The sequence below is a fragment of the Zonotrichia leucophrys genome, chromosome 13, assembly GCF_028769735.1.
Source record: "Zonotrichia leucophrys gambelii isolate GWCS_2022_RI chromosome 13, RI_Zleu_2.0, whole genome shotgun sequence".
Taxonomy (NCBI): Eukaryota; Metazoa; Chordata; class Aves; order Passeriformes; family Passerellidae; genus Zonotrichia; species Zonotrichia leucophrys.
In genome coordinates, this window is record NC_088183.1 from 13,582,480 (window position 1) to 13,598,361 (window position 15,882).

General features: G+C 40.4%; 1 protein-coding gene across 6 annotated transcripts in view; it reads left to right on the forward strand.

Moving 5' to 3' along the window:
* The window catches only part of TENM2 (teneurin transmembrane protein 2), a 675,237-nt gene that overhangs the window by 485,792 nt on the left and 173,563 nt on the right, over window positions 1-15,882 (forward strand). For all 6 annotated transcript variants that reach the window (XM_064724588.1, XM_064724589.1, XM_064724590.1 and 3 more), the window contains one exon: window positions 11,525-11,759. In XM_064724588.1, the coding sequence (XP_064580658.1) occupies window positions 11,525-11,759 (235 nt within the window). The remainder of the gene's footprint in view (window positions 1-11,524; window positions 11,760-15,882) is intronic.

A 15,882-nucleotide genomic window follows, 5' to 3' on the forward strand; every position in this document is an offset into this window, starting at 1 on the left:
TTCTCCCTCAGGACCGAGCTTCCACTTGCTCCTTAGTTTGCTTCTTAATTGTCTTATCACTGATGAATAATTTAATAATTTCTCTTCAGTATTTCATAAATTTAGAGTCTCAGTTAATAAAAATATAATGTACAGCAACAGAGAGTTGGTTCTCTTCCCTTCCAGTCGTGGCACAGCTTGTCATATTTCCCTGAGCAGTATCAAACAATATGCAGCTAAATTGAAATAGTGAAACCAGATCAAGATGTCTATCAGCATCCTACACTGATGTGCAGTTTGGGGTTTATTCCAGACTATTTTATGATGCAGAAAATCTGCATAGATCAGTCTTCAAGCTTTAAGGATGACTGGCTTGCATGCCCTGTAGAGAGTAGTTTTTGCTCTTGTATCTCTCTTAAAATATACTCATTTCAAGCTAACTTGACATTAGCTTGAAAATCTAAACCTGCCCCATGGGTGGGACTTGTGTTATGTATCAAATGGAAAAATCTCTGATCAGCTGTGTGATGTTGGTTTGGGGGTTTTTGTTCCTCTTTTTTAACAGGGGTAAGAGGTCTGGCAGAATACTGCATTTCTAGATCTCCATCCAGTGGAGAAGTTTCCTCATCTGTTTCTGCTTACTGAGAGGTGTAATTGAAATATTCTGCTTTAAAAAAGAAAAAACAAACACCCAAACCAAACCTGTTTGAAACAATAGTTAAACGTGGGACACTTTCTGTTAGCACCCACTGGAATTAATTTTCACGTGTTTTAGTTTATTGTGACTGGAGAAACATGTCAGATGTTGAAGGCCTGTTGGAAGAAGATCTGGGTGAAACTGGTGGACCAGGGTTTGGCCACACAATTCCCTGTGACTTCTCTGCTCTCTGTTTCAGTAAAATTCTGATAACATCCTTTCCTTACTGGGTTTGTTTGTGAAGCACATGAAAAGAACACGCAGCAGATCCTGTAGAGAACATGCAGTGTTATCACTGTTGTTACATTCTGGTTGTTGGTATTGATCATTTCCATGTGTGTGTCATTGACTGCAATCACTTTTGGGAGATAAAAAACTCCACAGTCAACATTGCCACAGTACAACATGGTTTGGTTTAAGGTCCCTTTCTCTACCATGTTTAACTGCCCAGTTTAATGTCTCCTCTTCCCTCCCATGTTTCTGAATATTTCTTTCAGGTGCATTCATTTGAAATGAAATCTTTTCTATATGGGCATCATATTTTTTTAGAACTGTATAAGAAAACCCTATTTTTATAGAATTATGTTAAAAAGTGATACTTTTTCCTGATCCATGTGCATGTAGCCATATTCTGATAACCTTCTGGAAGTGCAGTTTGTTATTGAAATGAGTTCCTCCATTAGTGAAATTGTCTGAGTTGATAAATGAGTGTGAATTAAAATCTTTCACACATAACAGACGAAAAAAATTACTGAAAATGAATGGATATCTTAAAATATTATTTTAAAATTTGTCAGGTAACTTTTGTTGGTGTGGAGTCACAGCTACCCAACAGCAATAATTTATTCAGATACATTTATTTTTTTAAGTAATTTTATTTTCATTCATTCCATGATCAGTATGGACACCGAGTAAGTATCCCACTACCTAAAACCATAGATATCTGTAATTTACTTGTAAAAATATAATAAAAACAGCTTTCACTATCAACACTACACATGTTTAGGGGAAAAGAAGTCCTCTCTGCTTTGGAATTTCTTAAGCTTGACAACACATCTGTTCCTAAATGTTCCTCTGACATTGTGGTTCATAGAAGGTCTGTGAAGAAAAGTCTTGATGTACTAAGTGTGTCTCTATGGAAGATTTAACACAGCGTTTTCTTGCATATTAATTTAGAAATAGGAAGACTGTGTGCTGACTAGGGTGTCAATAAGCTTCTGCTCTCATCTGCTGATAGTTCCTTGCTGATCTGCCTGTGGCTTTATATGTATCACCCAAAATTGTCAAAAGCATCATTTCTCTGTGGGAGAAGCTTCTGTAAAAGCTCTTTGGACACCTTTGTTTTGTGTCTTTGTCCCCTCTCTTCTTCTGACTCTTTCCTTGCCCCCTATCTCAAAGAAGTCAAATTGTCTGAGTAGCTGCAGAATGCTCATCTTTCCTCCTCTGCCTTGATTTCAAAAGCCAACTTCAGTGTCAAAAGCTTTTCTTCCTTGGTCTGTGGGTTTGCTGAAATTCATCTATCATATTATGGCTTTACCTGCCCTGAACCTTTTCTGTCCAAGGAATTCCTGCAATCCACACTTAGGGTAAAGCAGAGATTTTGTTTGTTTCACACCATTAGAAAAAGCTGCTAGCAATTTTTGCAGAGTCACAGAGGTTTTACCCAAATTGACATCTTGATTTTTAATAACTCTCTAGTCTCCCATGTCTTTAGTTGGATAAAATATTGTGGTCATCCTCTTTTCCCATTTTATAAATTCTTCTTTAGTTGTCACTGTCATGATTATCAATACAGCATGGCACTTGAGAGGTGTATGTCACTTGTGGGCTCTTTCCTTTCTGCTGTGCTAGAGTGAGTGGTTTTTTCACTTTCTTTTCACAGTGTTAAACACCACTCAGTTCTGTGGCAGCCTCAGACATTCTGAAGGAAGAAACAGTATAAAATGCAATTTTGATAGCTGCTTTTTACACCTTAAGTAGGAAGTGGAATCTGTTTCCTCCTTTCTCAATTAATACCATATTTTTGTGGCTTTTACTTTGTATTGCTGTGCTCAGAAAAATAAAGCCATGGCCTTGAGATGAGCCAGGGCTGTGGAGCTGGGGTGAGGCTGTGCTGTCAGAGATGTGCTCAGTGCAGTGATGGGCAGGGCTGTGCTGCTCCCTCTCCCCTCCACACTGGGAACAAGCAGCAGTGCTGAAAGGCATTTCAGTTCCCTGCCTCCTGTTTGTTCTGGTCATGTGGGAGCACTCCAGTGGTTGGTACCTGCCAGGATGATTACACAGCCTCTCTAGGCTGGGAATTGGATTGCCTTCCCATGCTGGAGAGGGGAGAGAGCAGGGCAGATCTGGAGTGGCAGCCCAGAGCACACTGCACTGCATTCTGCTGTGGGACACAGGCTGGGGAGCAGCAGCAGCACAGCCCCAGGAAATGAGAAGTGATGGGAAGTGATGGTGTTTCCTGTTTCACTATTTGTAAGCAATTAGATGTGCCTTATTTATTTTTTTTTAAAAACGGAAAAGATCCATAACCTATCAATGCAGGACAGTTTGCAGCCAGGGAATAATGTGCTCTGACTCCATGATTCAGCAGGCTGAACAGTTGCTTTATTAATATTACTATTAATATAATATATTATTATTAATATATATACACTATACTATAACTCTACTATATTACATTAAGTTCAATTACATGCTAGTACTAAACTATACTATTAAAGTACTAGAGAAAAACCTGTGACCCCTTACCAGGCAGTCACAACACATCTTTGACCTAATTGGTCAATCAGTCCAAACAACCATCACTAGTGTCTAATTAACAAATCACTCTTCATTAAACAATCTCCATAACACATTCCACATGTGCCAAACAGGAGCAGCAAGTAGAGATAAGAATTGTTTTCCTCTCTCTGAGCTTTCTCACTGCCTTCCCCAGGAAAAATCCTGGGAGAGAGAATTATGTGTCCCTCTGTTCCAAGAGTATGTGAGTACCACAATAGCCCTGTTCTGAGAGTCTCTTCAAGCTCCCTTAATAGAGAATTGCAAGGAGGTTCAATGTCTTGGTAAGGATTGAGTCTCTGCAAGATGTTAGTAATGCTATTTAGAGAAGACAACATTTGATTTTTCTACCTAGACAAGTTTTCAGTGGGCTGTTTCTGCTGTGCTGCAGAGTGAATTTCTAGTTTGCAGGAGATTTTTCCATGGTAAATGCAGTGTTAGGGAAGTATTTGCTGCAGTGCTCCTGAGAGAATTGCTGGCCACCACAAGCTCCATGGATGCCTCGTCTGAGTGATAAATTGTGTGAGGCCTTTCATACAGCACTTCACCATTAATTACAAATTAATTACAATTAATTTACTTTACAATGAAACACTTTTTTGTATTTTATTCATTAAACCATGGTTTCACCTGAGTAACAGAATCTTGTTGTAGCTGAAGATAACATCTCTGATGCCTTGGAAAGTCAGGAAACTTAAACACGACTTCTTATCTGAACGGTTTGTGACTTTCCTTCTTTAGTCCAATAACAACCAATAAAGAATTCAAATGAAATCTCACTGCCTGTGAAAGAAATGCCAGTCATGTAGTATTGCAGCTTGCAGTACCCTGGAGGCAGACAAATCCTTGTTTCTGTCTTGTACTTCCTTGTATCTTGCCTGCTTTTAAAAAGAGAAATAACCCATTGAAAAGCCTGATCCAGGGCAACATGTACATTGCATTATATTTGCTTTTCTTTACTCTAGAATTATGCATTTTTTTCCTCTTCCTTTTTCCATATATTCCACACAAATTATTTTTACCTGTTGTACATGTAGAGAAACAGATGGTCCAGGTAGTAAATAACTGGCTTCCCAGGAGCTATGAAATTGAATTCTCCCAGGTAGCTCCTCCAGGAACCCTCTATTTGCTGGTATATGTCAGTGAGCCTTCATGTTAATGATGCTTATATATCAGTGTTTATTTCCATCAGTTGATTATCAGTTGGTTCAGCCCTAAAAGTAAAACTGTTTTTAATTATTATTTTCATGCTTTTTGAGGGCCAAAGGGGTTATATTTCTAAGTATTTTTGGGAAAAATGGTTAAACCCTGAAAACCTATTGAAGAGCATTGTTGCAAGATAGAACTTTTTGGGGTTTTATCCTTTTAGACAACAAAAATATTATATTTTTGTTGATCCTGCTGTTGAACTGAAAAAAAAAATCTAGATTGGTGTGCACTGTGCATTATGGTGAATTGTCCTAAGGCAGTTGTATAAGATGGAATAAGGAAAAAAAATTCAGAAGTTGAAAAATTTAGTGCTGCTGGGAAGAGATAATACTGCCTCAGAAACAGAGGAATTACGTGATGCTGAAAGCCTGGTTCAATATATTTCGTTTCAGTCGTAGTTCAGCTGCCAAACTTCTCAGTGGTGCAACTTGACCTTACAGATCCTTCAAACAGCAGAAAGATTCCAAATCATTACTCTGCTGATAGACCATTCCTTCTCTCAAAGAGCTGCAGCACCTAGAAGCTGATTTATTAAAAAGCTGTTTCCTAGTAGATCTTCTTTCTGACATAATTACTTGAGAAATTTATTTTGAGAGACTCTTTCTGGTGTAAATTTTTTAGGAGATTTGGTTTAACAAAAAAAGAGTGTTTTGGACGCTGTGTAATACCTTCTGTGACACTTCTGAAATAATCAAGGTCGTGCATTGCATTAAACCACCTGTGGCTGGCATTTCTTTTGCCCCTTGGAAACCAAAAGAGTTCCAGCTCAGTGGGTGATGCAAGATCCTCAGTGCTGCTGTAACAGCTTCAGGGATGACTTTCTATTGCACCAGACCAGGACTCACAATGAATTGGAAATTATGGTACAGTCATTCTTATGTCACCATGACAATTTTTGGGGTCCCCCATAGGCCAGTCAGAGAAGCAGCAGCTTTCAGGCCGTAATTCTATCAGGAAAATGTTACCAGGTTCCACTGCTGGCCTGAATATTTCTGTTCAGAAATTTCTGTCTGTTGTTCAGCAAAATCTGTGTCTTCATTTTCACTTTGGTGTGATTCCCAGTGCTTCAAATTGTTTGAGCTCAGGCAAGAATTTTTCTGAGTCTTTAGATAGGGTCCAGCTCTTTCCCATTCTGCAGAGCCAAGCCTAGAGAACAACATTTACCTTTCTGCACTAAAATGTTCCATAGTAATGATGACAGTAATAATGAGCTTCATTGCTTGGAAATAGAACTGCCTGCTTTTCTTTTTAGTTCTTCTTACATCAGTGCCTTCTTCAAACAATAGTGTGAATAGTGCTCATGTACCTGAGCTGAAGATAAATACATCCTTAAACTCTCTGAAATATGTTTCATATTTATATCAGTATTTGGAAACTAAATTAAAAGATAGATTGAAAAAGATGAGGGATGATTCTTTTTCAGTTAGAAAGAAGAAAACTTCAACTTCTCTTTCAAAATTTGAAATAGTGTGCCTACCTTTCATATATGTATAACATACACACATATACATATGTAAAGTATCACAGGACATTGAGTCTGCATAAACCTTATTATTGAAGTGATTTGCCACTGACCAGACATTATTTCATGCAGCCCATGCACCTCAGGCAGTGTGATAATGAATATTTAAGTGATTATTTCAACAAATATAATTAGTACATGGTGTCTCAGGGAATACTGTTCTGTAGAGCAGTGAGTTTGGACCTTTTTGCAGGTGACCCTCACTTGAGAGAGGTGGTTGTGGGACTGTAATCCCTTAGGTTTGACTCCTGCTGAAGGGTCCAGTTTTGCTTTTGCTTGTGTGACTGTGCACTGGATATTGTGGGCGAGCACTGGGGTGTTTTTACTTTGTTTGGGTTTTTTTTTGGTTGGTTTGGGGTTTTTGTGTTTGTTTTTGTTTATTTTTTTTTGTCAGAGCAACATTTAATTTTGTACTGTGATATTGTGCTGGGGCCATGGCTGCAATGCACTGGCAGACACTGATAAGTGACTTACTGTTTCATATCACACATTTACTGAATTTTCAGTTTGAAATGTACAGTCTGGGATGACAGCCAGTCATTCAACCTATTCTTGCCTCAAAGAGTGTAAAAAAAATCAGGCAGACAAAAGAAGGGACACCTGGCAAATGTCTTGGGTTTCAAACAACAAGAGAGAGAGGTAATGGTATCCATGGTTAGGAGTGAGATAACTTTCTTCTGTACAGCATGTGTTGAAAACATTTTCAAAACATTGAGCTGCCATTTAGCTATGGCCTAGCACAAAACAATGCAGAGATGGAAGCAAACAAACAGGAGAACTGGAGCAGAGAGAGCACAAAGCCCAGCCTGTGATGCTGGGCAGGAGCCCTGGTGCCACCCTGCCAGTGTGCCCGAGGATGGGGCTGGGCACAGCAGCTCCTGTGGCACTGCCACACTCCTGCTCTCCCTGACTCACAGCGAGGGGAGCTGCCTTGGGAGATGGATTTGGCTGGGCCCTGTGGTTCTGTGAAACAGCCCTTACTCACTGTGGTGGGATGATGTGGTTTCCTTGGGAAAACAGAGCGGCAGTGGGATTTGAATAAAGAGCCAGCAGTGCTGCAGGCAAGGTTTCTAATGCTGCCTGACAAGGGTTGTCTGTGGGCTTTTTAATGATTTTCTTTCAATTCATCAGCTACAGTTCTGGGTTTTTTTTTGTTGTTGTTGTTTTGTTTTGTTTTGTTTTTTTTTTCCAGTATTTGCATTGTTTAAAGCATAAGGAAATAGCTGTGTCATTGTTCATTTCAGAAAAATAATACATGTTTGGTATTTCCCTTTTAGTTCTTTTGTGAAAAGGAAGAATGAGGAGGTGTAATGGCTCTTTAGCATTTAATAATGTCACAGAGGATAATTCAGCACAACTAAGATACAATCTCCATTACTTTTTGAGGTAGTGTTGACAAAGAACTGGGATGCAGGGAAGCAATTGCTTTGCTGAGATTAAGGATGCTGCCTTTCCTGCTTTGTATTTCATTTGTGAGGTGGGAATCAACTTGTTCTCCTCAGATCATTTTGTTGCTTGGATTTAGTGCATGAGTTGAGTGTACCAAAGCCTGGGAAGAGCTATGAAAAGCTATTTGATCATGTTAAAGCAGATCTGAATTTTCTTTTGTATTTTAGTCAGCATTTGGATTGTGATGTTTGGGAGTGTGTGCTCAGGAGCTTTCAGCCATCACTGATGTACCTGTAACTCTGGGACATCCAGGGACTCTCTGTGACCCCTGGGGCTGCCAGGCTGTGCCACAAAAGCACTGCTATTAAATGTTTCACCAGATTAAAGAATGAACTGAGCAAATTTTATTTATTTGATTTGATTTTAGTATTTTTGTTCTGATTAAACCCTACTAAGTCAATTGGGTAGCTTATGATTGCTTCAAAGCTACCCAGATCAGACTTTGTATTCTCAGATTACTTAATTGCAACACAATTTACCCTCACTCAACTTCTAATTTGAAACAAGTGTTGCTGATATCCTTGACTGCAGTAAGATCTCTTGAAGAATGACATGTTGATTATGTGGACACCAGGCCGTGATTTTTTGGAAATGCTCAGCCCAATCAATGTGTACTAAAATTGATTGGAATTAGATATGTTGTCTGTTTGTGAATTTAAATGAGAAATTTGAAAATATTTAAAAGCCTAAGTGTGGAGAGTACCAGTATTTCAGATTTCCAGGTCTTTGATTTTCTCTATGGTTTTAAAAGACTAGTGTATCCTGGTGAAATGACTAATTCAGCTTATAAATGAGAAAAAGCATCATTTCCTCAGTATTGTCCCCCAGACCAATACTGGCTACTGCTATACCAAAAATAAAATCCATTTCCTGATGTAAAAAGCCAGATGTACTCCATCAAAACAATCATTGTGTTTAAGCTTCCAAATCAAAGCCAATTTCCAGGAGCCAGAACATGTCATGCCATGGGATCCATGGGGCCAATCCCTTTGGATCCTTTATTATGGGACAAGTGATTTCCTCCTCTGGACTTCAGAGCTCAGCAGATTTGCAGGTACTGCTGGTGAAGTTTTAATTTAGGCAAAGATGCTCTCAGAGAAGTGCTCAGATGTTCAGATGTGAATCCAGTTTTATATCCCTGGCAAGTTGAACAGTGTTGTCTCCTGCTTTTGATTCATTTGAACAGGTTTATGAAGAAGCAGCACGTTAAGCTTTTATCTCTCTCATATATACACAAGTGTGTGCATGTCCCTAGTTAGTACTTTTTATATATATAAGCTTTTATACATTTTAATAGAAGCTATATAATATTTATATGATGTTAATATTGGTTAGTATTTGTTTATTTTTCTATATTAAATGCTACATTTGTCTTGCAGCAGATTTCAGAGTTTTTGCAGCTGCAATGTGTGTTCGGTTACCTCTGCACAGCTCATTTTGCAAAGTGTCCTACATTTACTGTGTGGGAGCTGAATCTTGAGGCAGATTAAATAATCTGTGGTAATTTGATTTCAGCTCTTTTTTAGTCTTACAGAAATGCTGTTCATTCTCATTGATGTGCACTTGGCTCACTTTTAAGCGCAGCCTCCATGGTATTGTGGTGACAAGATTGAGTCTTTATTTAACTGGTGCTACTGTGGCTCTCAGAGCAAAACTGTTTTGTTTATGTGGGAATGACTTTTTTGTACTTATCCTTGAGAAGGAAAATCTGCATCTAAAGTAAGTTGAGAAAACATGATGCACATGAATCTTTTGAAGTAACTATTAACACAAGGGCACATATTTGTATTTTATCACTCATAAATATTCACTTATTGAAATCCAAGCATGCTTTGTTTAAAGTCAGAACACAGACTAGGAGAGTAATTCCACTTAAGCTTCTGTGCATGTGGATATTGTCCAAACACATTTTCTTCCTGCTGTGTCTTGCTCTGCATGCTGTTGTGGAATGGCACAGGACCTAGTACAGATTACTGATTTGATGTTCTTGGAGGTCCAAATGGGGGTTTTAAACATCAAACTTTATTGGCTAAACAGTCTCTTTTATGCTTAGATAAGACATAGCCAAGGAGAGTGAGGAGAGCTGCACATATGATGGCCTTAAAATTTAGGATGTGTTCATAAAAGGTGACTTTGTATTTCATGCAGCTGACATTCCCACAGGGCGCGCGTTCTGGCAACAGACATTCCAAAAAGATAAAGAAACTGCTGTGTAGATTTAAGGCAACATGGGGAGGATGCAGAATTTATTATAATTCATTTTTTAAAGTTTCTTGTCAGAGGAGAAGTTATACTTGCCTTGTGTAAGCCCCAGGACACCTGGCTCTGTTCCTCAGCAGCCTGTGCTTCCGTCAGAAATGCTGCACATGAGCAGCCCCTCTCCAAACCTGCTGCTGTTGGGAGAGGCTGTTTCCCTGCCTCTCCCTGCCCTGGCAGAGCAGTGCCAGCACAGAGCTGCCCCTGGGCTGCTGTACAACCCTGGGTCAGCCTGGAAAACCTTCTGAGATCCTCGAGTGTGACCCTTAGCCCAGCCCTGGCAGGTCACCCCAACCATGTCCCCAAGAGCTGCTGCAGCTCAGGGCTCCGTGCTGGGGAAACATCCTCCTGCTGCTCTGGGGTTTGGGGTTGGATGTCACTTTGTGTCTATTTTGGTTTTTTTTTAATAAATATTGGCCTTCATTAACTTACAGTAATTACTCAGTTCAGCAGCTTTTCTAGACTTCTTTGTTTCATGTGACAAAGATCAGTCTTGCTGCAAATGATGTTTTGTGATGTTTTCTTTTTATTATTTGATTCATTAAGTACAATGAAGTACTTTGCTTCAGTTTCTAAAAACAAACACGCATCATTAGAATTATCATTTCTCTAGTATTTCTGATTAATGTTCACTAGAAAACAACTTGATACAATGTCTAAAGCATACAGTTCATTATAGTGTTTGTTTTCTTTATTCTTTTTTGCTGTTTTGCTGTTTTTATTAGACATAAATTATTGTAATGTGTGGAATTGCACATGAACTTATTTACCAGTGTACGTTTATGTTTAGAAAAGTGACAATGTTAGAATGACACCTGCTTATCATATTTTCTTTTCATGTGCTGTTATTTTAATACATTTGTCTTAATGATTAGAAAAAAATATTTTTCATTATCAATGCAAACATATCAGTATTCAAAGAATGAGAAAAGTTTATATCCTTCTTTATCCCTAAAAATATCATCTGTCATTTTTCAATGAAAGAGTCTGAAAGAATTGCATAATTTCCAGATCTTGCTGTGTGTTTGTGGCATTACTAAATAGAAAAATACAGGCCAAATCCTGATCACATGGAATAACATGAAAGATACTATCACTGCCTTGCTGCTCTCCTTTCATATTTGGAGTTTAATCTTCTTGTGCTGGCACAAATCCTGTTCATTTGAAGCTGATTGGTAAAATACAGTGAATTAAAGGAGATTGATTTCTCTGATTAAGTTTTATAGGGGCCTACAGACCATATTCTCAAAGGCTATTTTTAATCCATTAAAGCTCATCTGCTCCAAGTCCCTGATAGAAACAGAGGAGGTAAATTTCCTCCTGGTAGATGTAGGGAATGGTCCAGCTAGGCTGCTGTCCTGGCTGCTCCACTGAGGGCTCTTTCTCCAGGGAGAATCCATGAAGAAGTATTTTAAAATTTAAATAGAGTCCTTGTCAACATGCCGGCTGTGCAGGCTGGAAGCACTGTTTTGTGTTGCTGATCTCCAATAATCACTGCTCTGATTTGCCCACCCTTTGATGCCCACAGGTCCAAGAGGCCCAGTCTCTTTTCCCAGGCAGTGACCCCTAGAAAATGCCGAGGAGAGCGGTGCCACCACACACATTTGTGATTTGTTTCTCTTTTTCTGTTTTAGGCCCTTCAAACCATCACAGCCAATCGACGCTGAGGCCGCCTCTCCCTCCTCCTCACAACCATTCCCTGTCCCATCACCATTCCTCTGCCAACTCCCTCAACAGGAACTCGCTCACCAACCGCCGCAACCAGATCCACGCGCCCGCGCCGGCGCCCAACGACCTGGCCACCACGCCCGAGTCCGTGCAGCTCCAGGACAGCTGGGTGCTCAACAGCAACGTGCCCCTCGAGACCAGGTGGGTGCTCGGGGCGTGCACTTTCTCTGAACATGGTCCCTTCACCCAGGGCTTTTCTCCTGGGAAGCTGAAAGGCAGCGAGAAAAGGAAAACAATTCTTATCTCATTTGCTTCTCCTGTGTTGTGCTCATGTGGAATGTGTTTGGGGATTGTTTACCCACAGGTGATTGTTCCATTGGATTCTGCTGTGAGTTGTTCTGACTCATTGGCCAATCAGGGCCAAGCTGTGTCAGGACTCTAGAAAGAGTCACGAGTTTTCATTATTATCTTTTTAGCCCTCAGTATCTTTTCTGTATTCTTTAGTATAGTATAGTATTATAGTATTCTGCATAGTATAGTAGTATAGTATTATGTGTTCTTTAGTATAGTATAATATTCTTTAATATAATATAGTATAATAAAGTAATAAATTAGCCTTCTGACACCATGGACTCAGATGCATCACTCTTCCCTGCCACAGAGCTTGCCATGCATTGACAATAGGTGGTGGGCATGGACACCCTGGGAGATGACACTGGTGGTCCTCCAAAGCACACAGAGAGCACCCTTGGTTTGCTGGGAGTTGTTTTTGGTGTCCTCTGTGTCAGGGGTGGTTTTTCTGATGCAGCATGGGGAGTGAGTGGCATTAGAACAGCCAGCAGCCCCAATCTGCTTTGCACTGGAAGGTGCACAGTGAATATCACTGCTCACATCCCATTTTAAAGCCTTTTATTGACTTGGACCTTCCTTGCATACACAATTCATGCTATTAATACAGCATATTTATATCTCAGGCTCAGGGACAACTTAGAATTCATATTGGCTGTGCTGCTGAAAAATTATACATTTTGCGTTTCCTGAAGCAACAAACAGAGGCTCACTTGACATTATGCATTTTGGGAGACTTTGAGAAACAATCCGAGATTCATGACTGACAGTACTATAATTTTAATTTATACCTCATCCAGCATGCAAGTTCATTTTAATCTCTTCTGTACATGTTAACAGCTTGATGCCTGTGGGGCAAACAGCAGCATATAAATGAAAAGGTGCAGCACTTAGGCCTGACAGAGAAATAAATAAATAAATGCCTGACATGCTGCTGGTCTAAATATTCTGGTTTGTTGTCATTTGGGGTATGGAATGTCAAACATATTTAACTTGCACTTTAAATAGCAGAGTTGGCAGAGCTGATCTCTCAGAATTTAAAATTAGCCATTGTGGTGCTGAATAAAGTGCTTGGAAGAGCAGGGTGGTGTTGCTTGCCCAGAGAGTGGCAAACACAGGAGCAGGTGGAGGAGCTGGGCTGCTAGGAGCTGGCTCCTGCCAGGGCTTCAGCTGCTTGGTTGCACACCAGCTTCTGGGATGTTGTGTTTGGTTTGCAGCCTCCGAGGGCTTTCATGGGGCTCTGCTGGGTCACACCCCAAGGAAGGAGACCCCAGCATCTTGGGGAGTTGCAGACCAAGCCCAGCCCCTCCAACACTTGATTAAAGACTGCTCCTCTGGGTTGGAGCTCTGGGAGGAGCTGGGGCTGGAGCTGACAGCACCGAGGCTGGTGTTACTCCGGGGTTAATCAGTGGTGGGTTACAGATCCATGGGGAGGAAATGAGCCTGGAAGGGGCAGGGAGTCTCTCCTGGGCTGGGGTGTGCACAGGGAGCTGCCCTCACTTTGTCCTGCTCTGCTAAAATGGGAACACGGGTGCCATGAAGAAGTGGAAAGCAAATTCAGGTTATCCAAAACTGAGATGGCCAGAAAAGGGAAGGAAAGGGATTCTTGCTCACTGAAGGTTTGGAGCTAACTTTGGCCAAATTAAAAAAAAAAAAAAAAAAAAAAATCCCCAAAACCCCTTAACTCTGAACTGCTGCTTCTGTGAGAGCCTCTGCTACTTTATAGAACTTAATTTGGACATCCTGAATTTGTTATTTATTGGTAAGAATTACAAGGTAGAAGTGATGGTCCTTTTCAGCCAGATTAGTTCTTGCAGTGTGGTTCATTGCCCAGTGTTAGTACCTACTGTTAATTCTGGTGTAGAGTGTGCTGTGCCTGGTCTGCCTTTTCCTGTATGGAATTGTTCTTGGGTACAACAGTATCTGAAATATATCATTTCTGAAGGCTCAAGACTGTCCCAATTTACCAATCACTTTACCTGGAGGGAATTCCTTGGTATATCCACAAAAGGATTCTCTGCCATCATCCTGGCATCCCTGAGCCACAACAGTGGGCATTTGTCTGGCTGGGATTTTTTACTGTCTGATTTTGTACCTATTCCCAGCCAGAGGTGACTGTGAATGCCTTTACTGACTTTGGTTCTTCTCTTTTTTTCTTATCCTGCAGCCTCTGGGAGTGTGTGTGTACATGACAAAGGTTACTTTGTGAATACTGTTATTTTTGGAGCTTGCAGGATGCCCGACAGTTAATTGGGGCTTTTTGGAAGACAGGTTTGTCACAGGCAAGCATTAAGCTATTAGAAAATGTCCTGGCAGAATTGCTGTCTTCCAAAACTATTCCAGAGCTGCTTCAGGATCGATTTTAGTTCTTCTCTGAAATTACACACCTGACAGGGCCTGATGACAAGTTTCATCACAAGAATATTAACTCAAAAATGACTGAAACTGATGCTTGTGAAATCATTGAGACTTTCAGAATTAGCCTGTAATTCTTCCCCCATAAAACTGGTGTTTCATCTACATTGATACCAATAGCCACAAAAAAATAAGGTATATTTTTGGTAGCTTTTTACTTCAGCATTTACTTTAAAGCTTTATCTTGTTGCACAACATTGACCCCTCTCATGCTGCCCCTTCACAGTGCACAACTCTAATTTTTTTACCTTGTTATCTGTTTATTAATCTCAGCAGAGGAGCACTCAGGAGGCAAAGCCAGAACTGAGAGCACCTGCTTTATCAAGAGAGGGTTTCATAACTCTCAGTTTTCATCTTTCAGTTACCTTCAGTAGATTCTGCTCTCTACTGACAATGATGTGCAAGTGGTCACGTTAGTGATTATGAAACAAAAGGTGGCACCTGAGCTGTCTGAAGGGAATGCTTTGTGTCAGCACTACAAAACTCAGATCACAATTTAGATTCCAGATGTCTCTTTATCTAACACTACCAAGTGCTGAAACCATTGAATAATACAACACACGTCTGCATGTTGTTTTTTTTCTTCTTTTTTTTTTTTTCTGGTAAGAATGTTTTAACCTTCCCTTTGTTCCTTTGCTGTCTTAGGCAGTTTGGGCTAAATTCAGACTGTTTGGAGACATCCCATTTTCCAAATATATCCTTTCTCTATCTCTTCTTTCAGTATTGACTGGAGGTTGTTAATCACATTTGGTTTATTTACTTTGTGATCTAAAGGAAGCTTTTACTGCTTGCACATGTTTTCATGTGGCCTTTTCAGGCAACTGTGCCCAAATCGTTGTGGATCCTTTGTGGTGCTGTATTTGTTACATAATTACATTTATCTGTATTGCAGCAGCTCATTGCTTCTAGTGGAGTTCTGAGTTTGCAACATGCCTGTGCAGAGTTCCTAATTGTGCTTATTTAGAGTTGTAGAATGGTTTGGGTTGGAAAGAGCTTAAGGATCACGATGGGTAAGGACAACTTCCACTTGTTCAAGCTCCTCAAAGCCCTGGCTAACCTGGCCTGGAACATTTCCAGTGATGTGTGCTTGATTTTGGGGTGGTTGTTCCTGCTTCAGGTAAACAAAGAGGGGCTGTGCCTTCCCTTCCCTGCTTTATGGCTGCACCAGGCTCCCAGGCTGGCTGCATAATCACTCTGTTTTCTTTGAAATAAGGGCCTGTAATGGAAGGGTTGAAATATCTCTAAGTAAGGACACAGTAATGCATGGCTGTAGCATTTTTATGGTGCTATTTTTATGGTTCATTTCTGCAGTATTTAGCTGCTTTACCTTTAGGCTCAGAGCTGCTGTTTAATGCTCTTTAACTTTTATTGTCCTCTTGCAGTGTGTTTCAAAGCATCTCCTCCTCCTCCTCCTAACAAAGTGCTGGTTTCTACCTTCTCCAGTTGAGAGGTGTTCCTTTATTGCTACTTTAATCATTGCTTTCCAGGGGGATGTGTGGTGAAAATACAGCCTTTGAGCATCCCAGGGTGGGTGCCCTTCCCTCCTGACAGCCAGAGGGGC